The following is a 24,164-nucleotide window of genomic DNA, read 5'->3' as shown; positions in this document are numbered from 1 at the left end:
TATATTTATTATTAATAGGTTTTCTTTTTTTCTTTTTCTTTTTTCTTTTTCTTTATATTTATTAAAGCTATATACTATTATTACCCTTTTAAAGAGCGCCTTAGTTATTTATAATAGGTTTATTTAATTAATATTAATTAGATTATAGATAATTAAGCTTCTCCCCCCTATTGTAATTAAAGCTGCTTAAGGTTCCGCCCCCCTTTATAAATATTAACGTTAGTTTTAAAGTTTATAAATGTTTATTAATAAATATATTAATGCTTTACCTTTATTTATATTATTATTATACCTTTAATATATAAAGGTATATTTTTTATATTAATATTAAAATTAACCGGAATTATAAATAATTTAATTTCTTTAACGCTTTTAATATATTATTAATTAGCTTTATTAAAATAATCCCTTTTAATTATTACTTTATAATAGTTAATATTAAAATAACTCCTTTATTAAAAGGCCTTTTATTAATATCCCTTAATATATATATAACCTTTAATAGTTATATAATTAATATTACTTTAATATTGCTATTAAGCTTTTTAATATATATTAATATAGGTAGTATTAGTAATATTGCTAGTGCTCCTAGTATCTTTAATTTAGGGCTTACGTATACTGTTTATAATAGTTAACATTTATATATAAATATCTTTTAAAACATTTTTTACTTATACTATACCTATAACGCTTTTTATAAGTATTTAAATAATATATATAAAAAAAGTAGAAGTTTTAAATATTACTATTTTTATTATTTTAATGGTTATATATATTTACCTTTATAAATTTATCTTTTACCTTTAATAAACTTTTTTATATTAATTATTAAACTTTTTTTTAACCTAATAACCTATTATAATATTACTTAAGCTTTAAATTAAGCTTTTTAATAAAGGGTACCATTTAAAGAAATTAAAGCTTTATAAATAACTATTTATACCTTTTTAATAATTATAGGTATAAAGAAGAAGAAGGATAAAAAAGAAGAAGAAGAAAAAGCTTAAACCTTTATTATTATAGTAATAAGTTCATTTTTAATATCCTTTAAGGTAGAAATTTTAGTTTTTATTTTTTTTGAACCTATTAAATATATAACTTAAGCTTTTTAACTTTATAACTTATCCTTAATTATAAATTTATAGGTTATTTATTACTTTTTCCTTTAAAAAGTATTCCTTTAAGCTTTTCCTATATAATTAATAAACTTTTCTTTACCCTTTTTTTTAAAGGCTTATATAACCCTAATTAATTTATAAATATTATTCATTTAATATTAAGAAGTGCTTTAATAAATCCATCTATTATTATTTAATTAATAAATATATATATAATATTTAAAGCTCCTTTTTTAACCTTTTATTAAAACTAATAATTATATATATTAATATATTATAGTTTAATCTTTAATATTACTATTTCCTTTATTATAAGGCTAATTATTTATTAATTATTATATTAAATAGTAATTTATTATTTATCCAATAACGCATCTCCCACTTGACCTGGCCATCCAATTGAGCTGGCCACCCCCCCAGCCCATACAAAAAACGTCGGTGCGCTAATCACATGATAATTTAATAACTTTACAAATATTAGCCGTATAAAATAATAAAATATACCATTAGATTCGTAATAAAAAGGGCTATTCAACGGTACCCTCCATTGATTTTTTCGATTTATATTCGCGGAGTTATTAAGCAATACGCTAAAGTAAGCGCTAAAATAATCCCTGCTTAGCGTTACTTTAGCGTATTGCTTAATATCTCGCTTAATAAATTTTATAAAAAATAGTAAAAAATACCTCTGAATTCCCCTTTAACTAACGGATTTAAAGGTACTAATTATTAACTCGTACAATTAATATTCGTAAAGTTATTAAAGATTGAAATAATAGGGTTTTATATAGATTATTGGGGTGGCCAGGTTAATTGGGTGGCCAGGTCAAGTGGGAGATGCATTAATATATTAAGCTTATTTATTAATTAATTAATATATATTACTTCTTTAACTACTTATATTAATATAAGAAGCTTAGCTTTAATTATTAATATTATAATAATATTTTACTTATTAATTTATTAATAAATTACCCCTTTAAAAAGCTTTATAATATATATTTAAAAGCTTTTTTAATTTATAATATTATTAATAAATAATATATTGCTTATTATTATAAAGTTATTTCTATTATTAAAGTATAGTATAAGGTTTTAAGTTAATAATAGGTATAAAAGGAGCTTATTAGCTACTTTATAATACTTTAATTTAAGGTTATTATTAAAACGAACTAATTATAAAGTAATAAAGGTTATATTTAAATAGGTAATAATTATAATATATAAAATTAAGCTACTTTTCTATTAGAAATTTTATATATTAAATTAAATAGTTATATATTTATAAAGTTAAAGCTTATTAACTTTTATTAAAGTATTTATATATATTATAATAATTATATCTTTAAATTATATAATCTTTTTAATATAAGTACTTTAAAAGAGTTAAATAAGCTTTTTATACCTATTTTTAATAATTTTAATATTTAAAAACTATTATAAATTATATTTATCTATAAGTTAATATTTATATTTTAAAGCTTTAATTATTTTATATACTATTAATAAGCGCTTTTTAAGGTAAGTTACTATTATATTATTTATATATATAAATAGTAATACCCCTTTTTATAAAAAATAATAGGGCTTATAAGGAATAAATTTAAATTTAAACTCCTTTAAAGATTTAATAAGCTTCTTTTATTATAGTAAAGGTAACTCTTATAGCTTATAAAGTATATAGAAAAGATATAACACTATTTTAAGCTTATAGTAATTTAATAATATATATATATATATTTCCTTTTTTAACTTAACATTTATAAATGTATTAATTATATTATATTACTTAAGTTTTAAGTTAAATTTAATTATAATAATTATTAAAACTTTAAATAAATAGTTAATAAAAGTGCTAATATAAGTATCTTTTATTTTAATATTTAATTATTAATCTTTATATATTATTAAATAAACTTTATATTTAATATAGTATTTATACTTATTAAATTTATAAATATATACCTATATATAACGTATCTCCCACTTGACCTGGCCACCCCCTTAGCCTATATAAAATCCTATTGTTTTAATTTATAATAACTTTATAAATACTAATCGTACAATTTAATAAATAATACCTTTAAATCCGTTATTTAAAGGAGAATCTAATAGTATTTTTTACTATTTTTTATAAAATTTATTAAGCGAAATATTAAGCAATATGTTAAAGAAGCATTAAGTAAGGATTAATTTAGCGCTTACTTTAGCGTATTGCTTAATAACTCCACGAATATAAGTTGTAAGAGCTAGTGAGGGGTACCGTTAAATAGCTCTTTTAATTACAAATCTAATGGTATATTTTATTGTTTTATACGACCAATATTCGTAAAGTTATCAAATTATCACGTGATTAGCGCACCGATGTTTTTTATATGGGCTAAGGGGGTGGCCAGCTCAATTGGGTAGCCAGGTCAAGTGGGAGATGCGTTAGTTAAATAAGGTAAAGCTCCTTATATTACTTTAAGGAGCTTCTTTTTAAATTTTTATTTTTAAATAACTTTATAGATAGACTTATTTAACTTATTTAAATTAATCTTTTAATAGGTAAGTGGTAAGCTTTTTATATTACTTTAAAGGTGGAGGAAGGTTCCTTTAATAAATTTTACTTCTTTCTTTAATGTACTTTAATAATTAAGCTCTTAAATCTTTAATAGGAGGCTTAAGGGTAATATTTCCCTTTTTATAATAAACCTAGGTTTTTAATTTATATATATTATAAAATCTACTTTTTTAAGCTTATTTAACTTCTATAAGGGGCTTAAAGTTATTTTCCTTTTTATAATCCTTTTAAGTTTATTAGCTTTTATAAGGAGCATTATAATATATTTTTAAACGTTTTAACTATTTAGCTAACTTTGTTTTTTATATAGGTTATCCGTTAATATTAATTTAACCTTATAACCTACTTATATTAAATGTAGCTATTTAATAGTTAATAGGGGCTCCCTTTTTATAGGGTAGCTCCTATTATTAATTTATATTAAGCTTTATTTAAAAGGTATAGTTTTCCTTTATAAGCTATAATATAGTTAATATTATTATTATTATTATTAAAAAATTTAAAAGTATTAATAATATTAATTAAAAGCTTAATTTTATATATTTATAAGTTCCTTTTTCCTTTACCTCTTTATCCTTATTTTTTAATTCTTTTATATTACTTTCTTTAAAAGTTATAATAAGCTTATTGCTCTTTACTTTTTAAAGTAAATTGTTATCTTTTAATTTAACGTTCCTATATTAAATTTATAACATTAATGCTTTAAACTCCTTTAAAGTGGTTTTAAAAAGCTTATCTTTAAATTTATTTAAATCCCTATTAAAGAATTTATTTTTATTAAAAAGCATATTATAAGTAACTATAACTTTTTATAGCTTAAGGACCTATATTTTATAGGTTATAATAGATTAATAACTTATTAAATAGCTTATTTAAGCCTTAAGGTTAAGCTTATAATAATACTATTACTTAAGCTATATAATAATAGTTATAGTAAACGTTAAGTATTTAAACGCTTATAAATATATTATAATAAGCTTCCTTTTATACTTTATTACTTCTTATTAATAGTTAAAGTAAAAGTTAAACTTTTTATAAAAAGCTTATTAATTATTAATCTTATATAGGGTTTTATTATATAAATATATTATAATATATATAATATATAGCTATAAAAACCTTAAAAGCTTATTATTATTATATATAGCATTTACTTTATATTTAATAGTTTAATTTATTTATTTAATAGCTTTATTTAATATTTAAATATATAATGGAAAGATTTTAAATAATATCCTATAAGTTCGTTTTATTTTTTAACTTAATTTTATAATTTATTTTATATTTTTAACCATTTTTCCATTATATTTAATTACTTAAACTTTAATATTATAATAAATATATATATATTAAATATAATTAATAAGAGCTATTTATATAATGTTAACCTATTTATTATTAATAAAGTATTTTTAAATATAGCTTAAATAATAGTTTATTATTAATATTACCTATTAAATGTACCCCTTAAAGTTATTAGGGTTATTAAATTTATAAAAGTTAATAGCTAATTAAGTGCTTATAGCTATTACTTTACTTTAAGCATTTTAATATATTTAATAATATGCTTTTACTTTTTTTTATATTATATAGTTTATAATATAGATTTTATTATTTAGATATAATAAAATCCTTATACCTTTAATATAGTTTAATAACTGTTTTAAAGGCTTTAGTCCTATATATTTAAGCTTTTAATATTATTTAAATAAACTTGCCCTTAACTTTAATTACCCTATATATAAATTTAACAATTACCTTTAAGTATAAAATAACCCTTTTATTATATATATTAATAAGCGCTTTATAATATATTAATTATAAGCTTTATTAATATTATATAAAGGAGCTCCCTATTAATAAATAAGTTAATTTAATTTTAAAAAGTTTTTTTATTAAATGCTTAACTTATTAAGTTAAGTTAATAATATTAGGTTAATAGTTAGGTTAAGGTAAAAAGCTACCTTATAAAGCCTATATATTAATAGCTTTAATAATTTTTTAATTATTAAATTAATCTTTTTATAACTATATATTTAAATTATTCCGTTTTTAATTATTATTCTATCTTTTAAATAAGCTTTTTATATATTAATAAAGTGCGTTGAATTATTAAATATATATATTAATAATTTAAAGTTTAATATAACGCATCTCCCACTTGACCTGGCCACCCAATTGACCTGACCACCCCCCTAGCCCATACAAAAAACGTCGGTGCACTAATCACGTGATAATTTAATAACTTTACGAATATTAGTCGTATAAAATAATAAAATATACCATTAGATTCGTAATAAAAAGAGCTATTTAACAGTACTCTTCACTAGTTTATACGACTTATATTCGTGGAATTATTAACCAATACGCTAAAGTAAGCGTTAAAATAATCCTTGCCTAGCACCCTTTTAGCGTATTGCTTAATATCTCGCTCAATAAATTTTATAAAAAATAGTAGAAAATACCGTTGGATTCCTTATTAAAAGACGGATCTAATGGTACTAATTATTGAATTGTGAGACTAATATTAGTTAAGTTATTACAGATTGAAACATTGGATTTTTATATAGGTTAAGGGGGTGGCCAGCTCAATTGGGTGGCCAGGTCAAGTGGGAGATGCATTAATATAATGCTTTAAAAGGTAAATATTAATAAACTTTTAATTTATAATAAAGGAGCTTAAAATATATAAAATAAATAGCTTTAATAATTAATTTTAAAGGGGTTCTTTTATTTTAAGAAAAATAAAACGAGTTTATTTCTTTTCCTTAATAGGTGCCTTTTTACGCTTTATTACTTTAATTACCTCTTTTTTTTATAATTAAGCTTTAGTTATATATTTTAAACTAGCTTTAAGGAATTAATTTATAGGGCGGAGCTTTAAAAAGGTATATTAATAAATTGATATATAATATTATCCATAATATATTATATATTTTTTAATGTTAAAGCTTTCCTTTTTATCTTTTATTTATATATTTACCTTAAAGCGCTTTAAATAAATAGTTTATAAGCTCCTTTTATAACCCTTATTTTATTTTTATAAATTATAATATTATTATTTATTATATTAATAACCTTATTATTCCTTTTTAATTAGGTAAGGTTAATCTTTTTCCTCCTCTTTAATAAATTTATTTAAATCTTTTCCTTATTAATAAGTAATAAATATACCTCCCTATATAAGCTTCCCTTCTTTATTTATTAAGTTTATTATAATAATTTTATATTAAAGGTTAATTATAATAGTATTATAAGTAATAAAGTTTAAACTATTTAAAATTTTTACCTTATAAATACTTTTATAAATAATTATTTAAATTAATAATAATAATAATAAAGCTTTTTAAAGGTTTATAAAAAGCTTTTAAAGCTTTATAAAATTAATAGCCCCTTTTATATAAGTATAAGTAATCTTTTTCTATTATTTATTAACCTATTTAATAAGGTCCTTAATTAGTTTACTATAAACTATTAACATATAGCATTTATATTTATCTTTATATTTATATTAAAAAACCTTTTATATTATATTATTAAATTTAATTAAGTAGTTATATTATTAATTTATAATTTCTTTAACCCTTATATAAATTATTTTATAATATTTATATATAATTTTTTATATTTATATAATAAATTTAATAACTTCTTTTTAATATATTAAATATATTTTTAAAGCTACTTTATAATACCCTTTAATATATTAATATTAAGTTTATTTAATAGTTATAAAATTTATTAATATATTAATAATATATTTAATATTTATAAATAAGTAATTATTAAGGTTTAAAATGTTTAATTTAATAAGTTAAGGAGTTTATTAATAAAGGTTAATATATTTTTAAAAGTTCTTACTTTTAACATTTATAATAAAGTTTTTATTTTATAAGGGAAAATTTTTAAATTAATTATAAGTAGTTTAAGTTATTATTATTATAAGTAATTAAATCTTTTTAATAGTTTTTTAAAAGTTTATTATTTTAATAAAGTATAAAAATTAATAAAACTTTTAATTATTAAATTTTTAACTATTAAGCTTTTTAATTATATATATTTTATTTTATTTTTTTACTTAATTAAATTATATATATTATTATATATAAAGCTTTTTAAAGGAGTATAATAAGCGTACGTTATAATAATAATACATTTAATGTAATTAATATATTTAATTTATAAGGCTCTTATTTTATATATTATATTAATCCAACACTTAGGGCCTAGATGGCTACACTGCTATACGTATCGTAATTACCACATAACCATCGCTTCGCTATACGCATTAAAATACTTTGCCATACTTTTTATACTTAGAATATTTCCTTTGTTCTTTATCTTATAATAAATATATAAATAGTACCCTAATATAAGCTTTACCTTATATATAATACTCCAACTATAATAATAATAATATAAAAGTAAAATATTTTTAAGATTACTTTATAATATTATTTTAATAAAACTTTAATTTAAAAAGAAATAAATTAAAGCTTTTAATTTTTTTTACTTTATTTAAAATATTAATTAATATATTAAATAATTAATTAGGTTAAATTAAACTATATATTATTATTAATTAAATTTTAAATTTTTATAAATTTTATATTTAATAATATTAATATTATTAAAAAGGTTTTTTTATTATAATATTAAAGCTTTATTTAATAAAATTTATTAATTAAAATTATTAAATCTTATATAATTAATTATTTAAAAGTTAATAATATTATAATAATTAATATTAATCTTTTTTTTAATTAATTTAAAACTTTAAAAATTATTAATATTTTAAAAGATTATTAATATAATATAAATAAAATAAAAGTTAACGCATCTCCCACTTGACCTGGCCACCCAATTGACCTGGCCACCCCAATAATCTATATAAAACCCTATTATTTCAATCTTTAATAACTTTACGAATATTAATTGTACGAGTTAATAATTAGTACCTTTAAATCCGTTAGTTAAAGGGGAATTTAGAGGTATTTTTTACTATTTTTTATAAAATTTATTAAGCGAGATATTAAGTAATACGTTAAAGTAACGCTAAGCAGGGATTATTTTAGCGCTTACTTTAGCGTATTGCTTAATAACTCCACGGATATAAGTTGTATAAATCAATGGAGAGTACCGTTGGATAGCCCTTCTTATTACGAATCTAATGGTATATTTTATTATTTTATACGACTAATATTTATAAAGTTATTAAATTATTACGTGATTAGTGTACCGACGTTTTTTGTATGGGCTGGGGGGGTGGTCAGGTTAATTGGGTGGCCAGGTCAAGTGGGAGATGCGTTAAATAAAGTATTAATAATAATTATTAAATTATTTAACTATAAAATAATTAATTATTTAATATTTAAAAAAAATATTAATAAAAGTAAATAAATAATAATATTAAAATATATTATTATTAATAATTATATTTTTTTATTAATAATAATCTTTAAAGGTAAAAATATTTAATATTAATAATTTTTATAATAAAATATAAATTTATAAAATAATTAATTTTTTTAAGCTTTATTTAAAGGGTAATTTAATAATAAAATTATATTAAATTAATTTAAAAAGGTTTTTATATTATAAATTTAAATTTAATATAATAATAAATAACACATCTCCCACTTGACCTGGCCACCCAATTGACCTGGCTACCCCAATAACCTATATAAAACCTCATTATTTCAATCTTTAATAACTTTACGAATATTGATCGTACGATTTAACAATTAATACCTTTAAATCCGTTAGTTCAAGGGGAATCCAGAGGTATTTTTTACTATTTTTTATAAAATTTATTAAGCGAGATATTAAGCAATACGCTAAAGGGGCGCTAAGCAAGGATTAATTTAACGCTTACTTTAGCATATTGCTTAATAATTCTGCGAATGTAAGCTGTAAAAGTTAGTAAAGGGTACCGTTAGATAGCTCTTTTTATTATAAATTTAATGGTATATTTTATTATTTTATACGATTAATAGTTATAGAGTTATTAAATTATCACGTGATTAATGTACCGACGTTATTTATATGGGCTAAGGGGGTGGCTAGGTTAATTGGGTAGCTAGGTTAAATGGGAGATGCGTTAAATAATATTAATATATAATAATTATAATAATTATATAAATAATATCTTTTTAATAATTTATATATTAAATAAAATATATTTAATTTTTTATAAGCTTTATTATAATTATATTATATAAATATTAAATATTAAAATTTTTAAATTATTAAAAAAATAGCTTTATAATTATTTTTATAAATATTTTTTAATTAATTTAAATATTAAACCTTTTAAAAAAATATAATGCATCTCCCACTTAACCTGGCCACCCAATTGACCTGGCCACCCCACCAGCCCATACAAAAAACGTCGGTACGCTAATCACGTGATAATTGAATAACTTTATAAATATTAGTCGTATAAAATAATAAAATATACCATTAGATTCGTAATAAGAAGGGCTATCCAACGGTACTCTCCATTGATTTATACAACTTATATCCGTGGAGTTATTAAGCAATACGCTAAAGTAAGCATTAAAATAATCCTTACCTAACGGCCTTTTAGCGTATTGCTTAATATCTTGCCTAATAAATTTTATAAAAAATAGTAAAAAATACCGCTAGATTCCTTATTAAATAACGGATCTAATGGTACTAATTATTAAATTGTAGGACTAATATTGGTTAAGTTATTCCAAATTGAAACATTGGACTTTTATATAGGTTAAGGGGGTGGCCAGCTTAATTGTGTGGCCAGGTTAAGTGGGAGATGCGTTATTAAAAATATTATAATTTATAAAAATTAATATTTTAATATTTAAATAAATTAAAAATATATAAAAAATAATTAAAATATTTTTATAGGATTAAATTAAACTATTATTTTTAAAATATATAATATTAAAAAAAAAGAATATTTTAAAAGTTAAATATAAAGCTTTTATAATAAAAATAAACTTAAAATATTAAACTTTTTAATATTTAACTTTAAATATATTATAATAATATTTTTAATAAGTTAAAATTTTTAATAAAATTATTAAAAATTTATTATAAATTATTATATATTTAATATATTAATATAAAAATTAATTATTTAAAAGGTTTTAAAGGTATTAAACTTTTAAATTAATAAAATTATAACTTTTAAAGTAAAAGTTTAATACTTTTAATTTAAAATTAAAAAATTAATTAAATTAAAAAAAAAAGGTAAAAATAACATTTAAATATAAATTTATAAAAATATTAAATATATAATAGGAAGATTTATAAAAATAAAGTAAATAATTTTAAAGTATTTAAAACTTTAAAAAATTTATTAAAGATTATTTAAAAGGATATTTTAAAGCTTAAAGATTGTATTATGGCTACAACCGCTTAAAAATAGCGATTGCGATCGTTTTCGTTGAAAAATACAGCTTTAATTAAGTGGTGTTGGGTGGGTGGTGGGGTAGCCCGTGACGTGGTGGCCCGGGACCCTTGCGATTTGCTTATCGTGTTGCAGCCATATCACGAGGCGCAGAAAAGGAAAAGTTTGCACGCCAACTTGGGGCGCACGAGTACATTGATGCGAACAAGGGCGATGTCGGCCAAGCCTTGAAGGCCCTGGGAGGTGCAAGCTTAGTAGTTGCGACAGCGCCCACGGCCGATTCAATCACGCCTCTGATCACCGGCCTTGGGGTCCTCGGTAAACTCTTGGTGCTGAGTGTACCGGGCGAAATACCTGTCAACACCGGCGTCATGTTGAAATACGGTATCTCGATCCAAGTTTGGCCGAGTGGTCATGCCAAAGACTCCGAGGAAGCCATAGCATTTACCGAGCTACAGAAAATAGACTGTATGGTCGAGACGTTTCCCTTGGACAAGGCCCAGGATGCATTTGGTAAGCTCCGCCAATAATAAATCGCCGTTTTCCCTAAAGTTCAGGACATATGCTTACTAAGGACATCGCAGAGGCCATGCTTAATGGCACGGTCCGTTTTCGAGCTGTTGTGGTACCATGAGGTCATTGTGGTAACTTTCGACTCACTATTCTACCATGAATACATATATATACATAAGGGGTGTTGGCATACAGCCTAGTGTGGCTAGATTGCCAATGGTGCTGAGTGAAGATTGTGGGCTAAATACGTTCACAATAAGGGTTAGGATGTATTGAGTGTAAGCGAGGACATGGCCCGTGTCACCCACACGCTGACTGTATTTGTATGGGATAAATACCTCTCTAGTGTCCCACTGTACATAGCTTAGATCTTTTCCCTCATGCAACTCTAGTCCATCCACAACGACCCCCATACATGGATACCCATCATCGGCCTAGAACACCATGGACCTAGCATAGTTTCGATTGCACTCTGCGTACTGGCCATCAGCCTCTAAGCAAAGTAAATGCTACATCGTTATCACAGCTGTCCAATCTTGAAGGATTGAGACTACTGACACTGCTGCCTTACCAGGCCACCCTCACGCGCACTAAAACTATCTACGCTGGTGCTCAGGAACTCGAATGTCTGTTGCTTAGGAACTTCAGTGTCTGTTGCTCAGGAACTCCAATGTTTACTGCTCAGGAACTCGAATATCTGCTACTTAGGAACTTTAATATCTATTACTTAGGAACTCGAATATCTATTATTTAGGAATTTAAATGTTTACTACTTAGGAACTTTAATATCTACTATTTAGGAACTCAAATATCTGTTATTTAAAAACTTAAGTATTTATTATTTAAAAATTCGAATATCTATTGCTTAGGAATTCGAATATCTATTGCTTAAGAACTTGAATGTCTGTTGCTTAAGAATTTAAATGTCTGTTGCTTAGGAACTTTAATATCTGCTGCTCAGGAACTCTAATATCTGCTACTTAGGAATTCGAATATTTACTGCCCAGGAATTTAAATGTTTGTTGCTATTACAGTACAGTACTATATAGTGAGTGCAGAGATGTTAAGCCTTTAATTTAATAATTCATTGTTACCTTTTAATAATATAGTAGTATAATATTATACTCCTTATATTATTTTATAATAGTTTATTAAGTTATATAATTATATATTTAATTTTATAATTAAGTAATTATATTTTATTTATAAAGGGATTAGGGACCCTTTATATAAATAACCCTTAATGTAGTTTTTAAAAATAAAGAACTTAACTTATTTATATAATTAAAAAACTATTATAAGGGTTTTTAAGTATTAATTATATATATTACTTTTAAATATATACTTCTTTATATATAATTAAATTAATTATATTTAAAATAAGGGGTATTATTATAGTATAATATTATATAGTAAGCATAAAGATGTTAAGCCTTTGATTTAATAATTCGTCGTTACCTTTTGGTGGCGTAGTGGTATAGTACTGCACTCCTTATGTTATTCCGTAACAGTTGCTTAGGAATTCGAGTGTCTGTTGTTTAGGAATTCTAATGTCTGCTGCTTAGGAACTCCAATATCTGCTGTTTAAGAATTTAAGTATTTGCTGCTTAAGAATTCGAATGTCTGCTGTTTAGGAACTCCAGTGTTTGCTGCTTAGGAACTCGAGTGTTTGTTGCTTAGGAATTCGAATGTCTGTTGTTTAGGAACTCTAGTGTCTGCTGCTCAGGAACTCCAGTGTTTGTTGCTCAGGAACTCTAGTGCCTGCTGCTCAGGAACTCTAGTGCCTGCTGCTCAAGGACTTGACTTGCCATTGGCTAATGCTACTAATCAACTAGAAGAAGTCCCTACCTACCTACATATACCACCTTGCCGCAGGCCCTACGAGTGGGAACGATGGCACCGCAAACCTGCTCTCCTCCGAGTCGCGACATTTTGACATACAAAAACAATCACGAGAGTGACGACAACGAAAGGCTTGACCTGGGTAGTTAGCGGACAACCACTAGACAAAGGCAGAAGCCTGAGCTGGTGATTAGAGAATCGCTGAAGACAGCAGGAAGACGGAGGCACACCCACCCTTCAGCTTGGAGGATCAGAAGACATTAGAGACTAAGAGCCAATGGAATATGGACATTGAGACATGATCTGGCGTCATTACATATACCTCGGTATTCATTGAGGGCTCTCCATGTACTAGCCAATCAATCAATCGATCAATCCAAGATTGGAAAGCCTGGCGCTAGCTTCTAGAGATGGATTGGATTATTGATGGTAGACTGCAATAAGAGGGAGGACAGCGTGTGCAATCACAGACCGGATTTTCAATATGATTGCTATCGCCAAGAGATCAACTGGGAGCCAGGAGCATTGCTATCACCACGACCAGCTTATTACGATGGAAAGAAGGGAGAAGGCGGTGAAGAAGGAGAAGGAAAAGAAGAAAGGAAGCGCAAATGTGAATTACATACCTCTTCAAGTTTCGGCAGCATTTTGAGCGTTAATGCCGAGCGAATCATGGAACTCGTGAGTTCGGATTTGACCCTCAATTGGAAGTGGCAGTTGTTCATTATAATCAGAATTGCCTAGTTCCAAGCTCAGTATCTCTGTCCTTGTTATAACGAGCTCTTCCTAGTCCGCGAGCCTAAACAGATTCGATACCAAGGAATTTTCAGTACATTCCCACAAATTCAAGAGTGGTCTAGTTAGTCCCCCGATGCCATTATTTCCTTCTCGGAAAGGCATTTGGCCTCACTGCTCCTGCACGCTCCTGTTTACTATTCCTGATAATTACTGACTGAGCCTTGGTTGGAATCGACTCACTGCAAGTTCTGCGTATAGCGAGAGAGCTTAACACTCAAGTCAAATCGGCAAGTACAAAGTTGTCAAGTGGGACTCGACTTATCGCCGCCAAAATATACTCGAACCCGACCTTAAATCAATTAGCCGACTCCGTATTCGCGATGAGTAGCACTATTCTCCTGGGACTGCTGGCTTGGCGAGTTTAAATCAGTCGGGTTGATATTTGATGAAGAGCCGGTCCGGGAGTGGCTCGATGCTCTCAAAAAGAGTGCAGACAACGGAGAGGAGGACGTAAACCCAGCTATCAAACTGCTAGATTACTTCGAAGCTCAATATGGTACCGGCAAGGTCCTACGTTATTTCAGTTTCATTTATCGGAAGATAGCGTGAAGTGGGATGCGTATATTAGCACGCATATGTACTGGCTGACTTAAGGGTAGCCAGCCCTGTTGGAAGCTACTCTATCATTGATACACGGTAATAGCAATTATATCTACTACCAAGGTGAAACACCATAAACACCACAAACCCGTCCCACATCGGAGTCGCGCTCGCCTCTAGCAATAGAAGCGATCCTTTCACCCCCAACATGGGGCTCGACCGCACCACGAGCCCGCAGCTGGTCAGGTGTTTCCGCCAAATTGGTGGCATTTAGTCCGGGATCGCCTCCGTGGACTTTGAACTTTCCCGGATATAACTGTTGAAGGCGGACCCAGTACCAAACAGAGTATGTCTAACACCGTCATAAAAGGCTATTAGATTAGATGAGACTTGTTTCTTTGGCCCTAGACAAAGCCATGAAGACGTAGATCGTGGTTGAGATGAGGCTGACTTCACCGGACATAACGGAGCGGGATCGCCTCACATCCCTATCACCGTTAGCAGCTTCAGGGGCATTCTGATCAGGATCTGAGTCACGCCCCATAATGGGCGTTGTATATTCCTACTTATAAGACTCGAGTTATGTTCATCAATGCGTATATCCTTTAAATGAGTATCATTCCAGTCTTATTGCTACTCATGTACTAGGTATGGGATGTAACAATGTCATGTTAATACAGGATTATCTGTTAACCCCATAGAGCAATAGTTCTAACGCTTTGGATTCCGGTCTTTCAACAACAATGGATGCGCCCAATAACCTATATTATTGATAAGCAATAGTACAAATGGTATTCTCTTAGATGGAAGAGGCTCCAAGCTACTCTCAATCTCATAAATCTGACATCAACTTCATATGTTACTCAGTTACACTTGCTACCTTGTCACATGCGATGCGAAGCCGTAACCCACCTGCAGGGGACTCAGACTCCCACCTAGGTTGGTTTCACTCCTAGCCTTTTCCCCAGTCCTTCACTAGCTAGCTGGCCCAACCCCAAGATTGTTCCAGCTGCCATGATCTCCAACACAGTCACTTCTACAGCTAAGGTCTGCTTCCACCATCTTCGTAGCTCAATCGCCATCAAGGAGTCCATGCCGATCGCATTTAGACCGGCCGAAATGTCCAAGTCTGTCATGTCCCTCATCATGAACTGGAAGATACGCGTGCCAATTTCAGTCGCTAGGTAATTGACGTTGGCCTTTCCGAGCAAGAACTGGGCCGGATCGCTGTCTGTCTTAGCCCGTTCTAAGAAGGCGTTCAAGCCGCTCAGCGAGTTGCCACCCGCGCTGCTGGATACGTCACGTATGTTGTGGTACATGCCCATCTTGCGGTTACGACGCCAAATGGTGGGACACCGAGGATCATTTAAGGGTGTGTCACTGTGCAAACCGACGATAGTATAGCCGTGGCTGATGCGTGGCTTCAAGAAGCTTTGCTGATCTTTGCCAGGTGTCTCTGGGTCCAATTGATTTAAGAGGGCGAATTCGAAATAATCGAGGATTTGTTTTTCGGGTAGGAAGTGCACCCCTTGAGCTTGGAGTTTCCGGCGGATGGTTGGATTGTCAGCAACGAACCCGATGTCGTCGGCAGCGCAAAGCCCAAGGACTGCTGCTGGAAGCCTCATATTCCGGCGATGTTGGACCATTGCCTCCAACGCGGCATTGGCAGCAGCGTAACTACTCTGGCCGGGATTTTGTACTAGTGTCGCAATCGAGCTTGATGTGACAAAGAAGTCAAGTGCTTCGGCTCGTTGGACGAATGCGTTGTGTATATTCCAAGCCCCCTGTACTTTAGGTGCTATGGCTGCAGTCCAGTCTTCGAAAGCTAGATCAAGAATAGCACCATCCTAAACGATTCAGAGTCAGCCGGGGCAATTCGCTACTTTGAAAAAAGTCAGCTTACCCGGGGAACCATGGCAAGATGTATCACGCCTTTGATACGGGTTGGAGCTGCCGCAATCGCCCTCAGGACATCCTCCTCAACTTCAACCCTTCCTGGCACAGGAACAGCGACACAATCTAGGGCCCCTAACTCGGTGAAAAACGTGCTATCGTTTCTTCCTTTACCTGCGGATCGAGACAAAAATACTAGATTATGTGCACCTCGCTCTGCTATCTAAGTTGCTATTGATCGGCTAACACCCCCGAGACCACCGGTGAGCAGATAGCTCGCCGCGGGATCAAACTTGATTTCTACAGGCCTGACACGAGCAGCCAAGCTGGAGGTGTCCTTCGGCATTGTCACAACAATCTTTCCAATGTGATTGCCTTTCTGCATATATCGGAAGGCCTTCTCAATCTCGTGTGTGGTGTAAACTGCGCGAGTCTTGACCGGTTCGATTCTTTCAGCACGAAATAGGTCAATCATTTCTCTCAGTAGACTACCAACTTCCTCAGGACGACGCTCGAGCATGTGGGCCAAGTCCACACAGGAGTAAGACCTGTTCCCCAGGAAGGGCTCGAGAGCGAGAGTCCCGAATCCGACAAGATCTCGCTTACCGAGTTCCACGAGCTGGCCGAACTCGGCGACACACTGCCACGAAGCATGTAGTAGATTTCCAGAGAGAGAATTCAACACAACATCGACGCCCTTACCTTGCGTCTCACGCATCAAACCCTCGAGGAAAGAGTCGTCTCGGGAACTGAAGATTTGGTTTCTTGGGATGCCGAAGACCCGATGAGCGTAATTGGCTTTATCATAGTTGCCCACTGTTACGTAGAGCTATAAGAAATCAGGTCAGTAGCTGGATAGTTCTAAAAAAGATGGTACTGTTGAAACTCACGTTGGCGCCAGCGTTCTTACACACCTGGACGGCAGCATGCCCGATGCCACCACATGCGGAGTGTACCAGAACGCTAGCCCCCTTACGCAAGCGTGCCACTCGCACTAGGGCTTGAAACACTGTTCCGAAGACTGTCGGCATTGTGGCTGCTTCTTCGAAGCTGAGGTGTTTGAGGATCCCGACAACAAGGGGCGCCTTGGCTATAGCTGTGGTCGAGAAACACCCACGTGATGCCACGGCGATAACGCGATCACCTGCTCGAATATGCCGAACATCGCTTCCAGTTCTGGTAACTACACCAGACATCTCGATACCTAGCTGCGGTGAGCTGCCTTCAAACGTCAAAAGACCCATAGACACCATGATGTCCTTAACCAACTCATCAGCCTCAACACACTCTAATGTGGTGTCATGGTGTATTCACTTACTCTGAAGTTTAGTCCCACAGCCTTCGTCTGTATCTCGACTTCATCCGCATTCAATACGTTGGGCCCCATGCTAACCCAATGCAAAGTCTCCAAGAGTCCCGTTTTACCGATACAGAGCTGCTTCACGGCCGAATCCTGTGTTGCTGTGGGCGCCATGCGTCTTTTCAATGAAAATTGTTGGCACCGACCAACCAGAATCATGCCGTTCTCTACGATAAATTCTCTATCGGGATCGAGTGCTTCATTCTCATCCATTGCAACTATCTTCCCCATGACTTTCAGAGCCAGATCGGTAAAGAATGGCTCTGACTGCGCTATTTCAAGTGTGTGAAATGGCAAGGATAGTTCTTCCCTGATGGTGCGTAGGACCCCTATCGTCTGCCCGTGTCCCGGGTCGACACAGCCTATCTGCACGGGCGGCATCAACCATAGAAGCTTCTGGCCCTGGTGCTGTCGGCAGAGGTCCTGAAAAGCGCCTAGTCTTTCTGCAGTAATGTCTTGGAAAAGGTATCCTTCTAGATCTAGAGTGACGAGAATTGGATCGTGCGGCGGCAGCGGCCGGGCCCCAAATTCAGTCACGTTTACATTGTACCCACGCAATTGCAGATCTTCTATGAGCCTGACAGTGTTGTCATGTTCTGGCTTAGCACACAGGACAGTAAGATTGTCCAGCTTCGGTGCCACGCCGGGTCTGGGCAGCCCTTGGGGGACTACACGGGATATCATGGCGGCGCAGTACTGATAAGGCCCCTTTTCATCGAATACCACTGTGTCGACCCCCGTGAAGCCAGCAGCCTTAAGCTCTCGGTCCCATCGCTCAACGGAAACGAAGGGTTCCCACCTGCGATCGTCGGCTTCGCCTATCCACTAGCCAGAAAATTGTCCAAATACGAACCCAGGGGCTTTAGCAGCAGTCGCGCATACCTCAGAGAGAAGTAACTGACCTCCGGGTCGTAGCAGGGGCTGCAGGTTCCGTAGTGTGACGTTGAGGTTCGCAGTCGCGTGCACGACGTTGCTGGCGATGATCAGGTCGTACGTCTCAGGCTTGAAGCCCTGGCTGAAGGGATTCTGGCTAATGTCAAACACTTTGTATTCCACATTGGGCGCATAGCTGAAACGCTCAGAAGCCTGGGCGAAGAATCCGGCCGAGATGTCGGTAAATGTGTAGGTGCTGTACAGAGGATTGTTTGACGTGCTGACTAGATCTCTGAGAATTAGCTCACTCGCGCCACCGGTTCCTGCACCAACCTCTAAAATACACAGCTTGGGCTTGCTGATGCATAGCAGCCTAACGTAACATGAGAAATCAAATGATACGGAGTTATAGACCTCGGCCAGCACATTATCTTCTAGTAAGAGTTCCAGCGCGTCCGCCTGGCCAGTGAACAGATCCTCGCAGTTCTGATTTATCTTGTAGATGCCGCTTGCTTGCAAGCGGATGCTGGGGTCCTGCGATGATTTGCTCAGCAGTTTTTGAAGTTGGTCCGACCGTTCCGTCGGACTGAGCATTGTGAGGCGAAGAGCATCGATCTCCGTGAGTGGACATTCTCCATTTGTTACCTTATCGTATTCTCGACGAATCCATTCTCGATATTTGCGATAGTGTGGTTGGCTCGGCTCCAGATTTTCGAGACGGTCAGCTAAATCGAGGATCGATAAGAGAACTATCGCCTCGAGAGCTACTTTTGAATCTCTCTTCATGGCCGGCGCTCGAATAAGCGATGTAGGATCCATGAAATCTATGTCAGGGAAAAACTCCATTCGGGCTGCCTTATGGACGTCTACCTCTGAATCCTGATCACTTTCCAAACTGGTCAGTTTTACCCCTTTCATTCGGAGTACAACATTTTCGGCTGAGGTACACTCTAAGCCGACATCGTTGAGATCTGGACACACCCAAGCCTCAGCGACCATACTCTCAGACATCGCAAAAACGTCTATTTCTTCAATTAAAGTCGGTACGACAAGCTGGGTGAGGTGGCGAGAGGCGGCCTTTGCACCTGCTGCGATCATCAACTGAAAAGCCGAGTCCATAACAGCAGGATGAAATAGGAATGGGCCATCGACAGTCCCGGTGATAATGCCGACAGCTCGACGTTCCGATGGGGATGCTTCGAGTGACTTGATGCCTCGGAATGCATCGCCATATTTTAGACCAACTCGGGCCATGATTTCGTACCACCGCGATGTCGCTACTTTGCGAGACAGCGTCGTGACATTTGGAGTAGTTTTGATCCTTTGATGGAGCGTGGTGATGCTGCCTTCACAGTGCTTAGCCCACTCCTTCCCCGAGTAAGATGAGATAACGAAGTCATAAAACTCCGAGTGTGAGGTGTCGGTGAGCCTTCGTCTCCGGAGGGTTGTGATAAGCTCGACCGGTTTGTTCTCCACTAGCACCAAGGCAGTGTCCACCACAATATGCTTGACTTTGTAGCCTACCTGCTCGATGCCTGAGATTTGACGAATCGCTTCCCCAGCCATACACACGTAACCCGAGAAGGGGAACACTATATTCGTATTCACTACGTGGCCCTTTAGCCAAGGTTCGTCTTCCAGGTCGAGAACGCAACGCCATGTCGGTTCTAGAGAGCTGCTTTCGGTTACTCTGACCCCAAGCAGCGCGTGATGACCATATTTTCGAAAGCGGAAGTCATACGATACCCTGCTCTCATTCCAATACTCTTCAGAGTGATCCCAGGGGTATGGTGGTAGATCTACCAGAGTCTTGCCAGATGGAAATAACACCGTATCAGCAGTCACGTGTAGGTCGACATTATACTGGAAGAGTTGACCAATTGCGCTGAGTAAGGAACTGAGACAATCCGTAAATCTCACCATGACAGGAACATAAATACACTCTAGGCGGTGTGCCGCGCATATCTGACGCACCGGCCCAGCCATCTGTGAATGAGGTCCGACCTCAATACACAAGGGCTGAGAGTTAAGATATCTCAGTATTCTCGAAAAGCTCGGACTAAATTTGACTGGGGAAGTCAGATTGAGAACCCAGTACGCCAAGTCGAGAGGTTGTGTAATAGTTTGAGTTGTGACGGTCGAAAACATAGTCGTCCCGGAGCAATCTGGTGACATGGATGTACTTCCGATCCCTAGCTCTCTCTCCATTGCCTCGAGGTACTTCTTCCCGGCTGGAATCATGTGGTGAGAATGGTAAGCCATGTCGACCTGGAGCCTTCTGGCCAAGATATCAGGATGAATACGCTTGATTTGCTCCACCACATGATCAACGGCCTCTATGTCTCCTGAGATGGAAACGGAGTGTGGGCTATTTTCCGCCGCGATAACAACATTATCAGGGAGATGCGGCCTGATTGCGTCAACACCGAGCCCAATTGCTGCCATACCGCTCTTGGTGGTCTGAAATCTGGTGGCCCATCCCCGGAGATAGGCAATGATGATTACGTCGCCAGCGCTCAGAAGGCCGGCAGCATGTGCGGCTGCTATCTCACCACTCGAGTGGCCGATAACAACTTCAGGGATGACGCCTAGTCGTCGCAGTACGTTTGTAAGACCGACCTGTACCGCTGTAGTAAGAGGTTGTGATAGTTCAGCTTCCTTGACTCTGGTCAATTCTTCCGATTTCAGGAGCTCATCTAGGTCATATGTCAAACTTCAAACTCCGAGCTACGGGGTCTGATATACTGTACCTCTTAGCGACCAGTCAGGAGGCGCCTTTAAGGATTTCAAAGCGTAATCTAATTCATTTATAGTCTCGGAAAAGATGGAGTGGCTCTTGAGCAATTCCCGACCCATCTCAGGCCACTGGCTTCCTTGACCACTGAAGCATATAACGAGTGGAAGCTTACGAATAAGCGTTTTGACAACAGGTGCTAATTCGACATTCCCCTCTCCCCGGGGCCATACCAGAGCATACGACCGACGGCTAAGCTTTTCACGCTTGCTCGCGAGTGTATATGCCAAGTCGTTCAGTCTTTCGGGGTACTGCCGGCTGTAGGCAATGCTTTGTTTTGCGATGGTATTAACAGATTCGGCTGTATTTCCGGAAAAGACCAGCAACCGAGGTAACGTTGAAAGACTTGGTGTAGATACCAATTGGTGCGGAAGGTTGATCTGTGGGTTATCCATAAAGTACTGAGCTGGACTTTCGACAATGACATGTGCGTTGCTACCCCCTATACCAAACGAATTGATAGATATCCTTACTGCTCGGTCTTTTGGCCACGGCATCGGTTTGATGGGCACCACCAGGCTTTTCTCCGTGAATGGAACTGCATCGTGAGTCAGTAAGTCTCCCCTAAGATGGCCTTCGTAGGTTCTAGTTGTGCTAAAAGAGCGAGATAAAGGAGAGACCCTTACTTTTTGGGTTCGGTGTCGAGAACTTGATGTTTGGGGGAATGGTCTGGTGTTCCAAAGATGTAATAGCTTTGATCAAGCTAGTGAGTCCACTCGCTCCCTCCGAATGGCCAACATTTGGCTTTACCTAATCAAAGTGATCTCGTTTGAGATAGAACAAATCGTAAGCTAGGAGGGACGATACATACGGAGCCTATAAGTATACCTCTTTCACCGAAGACGTTTCCTATTGCAGAGGTCTCTATTTGATCTCCCGTCGGTGTTCCAGTGCCATGACACTCGATGAAGCCCGTGTCAGCCGGGTTGAGATGTGCCTAAGCATAGACATGGCGTATCAACGCCTCTTGTGCGGATGCTTTTGGCGAGAACAGTCCCTGAGATTTACCATTACTGTTGTTCCCAGTATTGCGGATGATAGCACGTATCGGATTGCCATCTCTGATAGCATCAGGGAGGCGCTTGAGAAACACGGCGTTGATGGCGTCGGCCCGGGCAAACCCGTCCGCACTAGCATCAAAAGTCTTGCACGATCCCTCCGGAGAGAGGATTCCCTCGCTGCTCATGACTGAGAAAACATACGGTCCCATGATGAGCGAAGTACCGCAGACGAGAGCTGCACTACAATCACGATTTTGGAGAGCTCGGCATGCCTCGTGAAGGGCGATAAGGCTTGCACTGCATCCTGTTTTGATAACTTGACTATTGACGATAAGGATTAAGAATCCTTTGACTGTTAAATGAAGAGAACACGACATACCTTGGCCCCTGTAAGTCAAATTCATATGAGATTCTGTTTGCAATCATGAGGTCGCAACAGAGGTTATATCCCCCCTTAATTTGAGATTCTCGAGAGACATTCAGAAGCCAATCGTCTCCAAACGTACCGACGTACACACCAATAGGGCGCGATCGCCAATTCGTTTCTCCCGCATTCTCAAGACATTCTCGAAAGACTTCGAGTACTTTTCTTTGTTGTGGATCAGTCTTTGCTAATTCCTCCCTACTTATGCTGGTGAATGAGGGATCGAATACACCGAGCTCTTCGTCAAGGAAATATCCATAACGTGTCTTAATCACCGCCTTATTGCCGAGTGAGTTGCCAAAACTTTCTACATTGAAGCGATCCGCCGGGATTGGGCCGCGGAGGTCCTTGCCGTGATAAATAACATCCCAGAAGGCTTCGCCAGAGCGTATTCCGCCAGGAAGACGAAGACCGAGACCACAAATCGCAATTGGTTCTGGGTTTGAATCTGAAGCGCCAACTTTGGGCTGGTCTTGCGAGTCCCTGTTCATCTCTTCTCTGTTTGAATTATTTCCCTTACTGTCTTCGGCGATTGTGGTGGCAGAGTCTCTCGGAACGCCGTGTATTACCGTTTCGTTAACCGTTATTTTATACTACATTCGCAGGGGAAACCTTTTAGAGGATTTAGATGATTGATATTTTAAAAATAGGACTCCAGTTCATGTTAAGTCAATTGAGGCATTGTTACAGGCTCGTCGGGCCGAGGAGGGCGTGTCTGTTTCTAAGCGACTGGCTCATATTGGTCACTGAGGGCTTCTAGCATTCTCTTGTGTACCCAACGAGGTGGTTAGTGGATCCGGTACGTCGTTCATACGAATGCGATGGCAATCAATCGTGTAGCGAGATGGATGTTACGTGTCGGCCGTTCCGAGCTGCTCACCCATCTAGAGGTAGATATCTACACTTCTGTACATGGTGAGACCCCCCTTGTCTGCGATACGTCACCACAGTCTGCAGACTCAAGACATACAAGGTGCTTAGTGTACCCAGAACTTGTAATGCCATGCATGATGCTCTTGAGACATATGTTCTACATGGCGTGGGAAGTG

At 34.3% G+C, this 24,164-nt stretch overlaps 3 protein-coding genes across 3 annotated transcripts; all 3 read right to left on the bottom strand.

Moving 5' to 3' along the window:
• Positions 1 to 11,179: 11,179 nt before the first annotated feature.
• Positions 11,180 to 12,400, bottom strand: F5B22DRAFT_619806 (uncharacterized protein). The gene is made up of 2 exons (XM_047975800.1): positions 11,662 to 12,400; positions 11,180 to 11,590 (listed from the first exon to the last, which is right to left on the bottom strand). Exon 1 carries the CDS (start codon positions 12,001 to 12,003, stop codon positions 11,737 to 11,739), a length of 267 nt encoding a protein of 88 aa, XP_047827611.1. The 5' UTR covers positions 12,004 to 12,400; the 3' UTR covers positions 11,180 to 11,590; positions 11,662 to 11,736.
• Positions 12,401 to 14,885: 2,485 nt separating this feature from the next.
• Positions 14,886 to 15,314, bottom strand: F5B22DRAFT_649737 (uncharacterized protein; the record flags this gene model as incomplete). Its single annotated transcript, XM_047979217.1, has 2 exons — positions 14,886 to 15,122; positions 15,222 to 15,314. The coding sequence occupies 2 exons, from the start codon at positions 15,312 to 15,314 to the stop codon at positions 14,886 to 14,888; spliced, it is 330 nt and encodes a 109-aa protein (XP_047827610.1).
• A 332-nt stretch (positions 15,315 to 15,646) lies between these two features.
• Positions 15,647 to 23,606, bottom strand: F5B22DRAFT_658952 (uncharacterized protein; the record flags this gene model as incomplete). Its single annotated transcript, XM_047980161.1, has 11 exons — positions 15,647 to 16,617; positions 16,674 to 16,877; positions 16,911 to 17,492; positions 17,554 to 17,949; positions 18,039 to 18,841; positions 18,926 to 21,592; positions 21,647 to 22,228; positions 22,317 to 22,440; positions 22,502 to 22,591; positions 22,640 to 23,012; positions 23,071 to 23,606. The coding sequence occupies 11 exons, from the start codon at positions 23,604 to 23,606 to the stop codon at positions 15,706 to 15,708; spliced, it is 7,269 nt and encodes a 2,422-aa protein (XP_047827609.1). The 3' UTR covers positions 15,647 to 15,705.
• Between the last annotated feature and the right edge of the window lie 558 nt (positions 23,607 to 24,164).

The sequence above is a fragment of the Xylaria bambusicola genome (genome assembly GCF_022495145.1).
Source record: "Xylaria bambusicola strain CBS 139988 unplaced genomic scaffold F5B22scaffold_46, whole genome shotgun sequence".
In the NCBI taxonomy this organism is placed as follows: domain Eukaryota; kingdom Fungi; phylum Ascomycota; class Sordariomycetes; order Xylariales; family Xylariaceae; genus Xylaria; species Xylaria bambusicola.
The sequence above is the reverse complement of the archived record's forward strand: the minus strand, read 5'-3'. Positions and strand labels throughout refer to the sequence as shown.

Bases quoted from the DNA above. Each gene is read 5' to 3' on its own strand.
- F5B22DRAFT_619806 (XM_047975800.1), bottom strand. From the start codon at position 12,003: ATGGGGGTCGTTGTGGATGGACTAGAGTTGCATGAGGGAAAAGATCTA.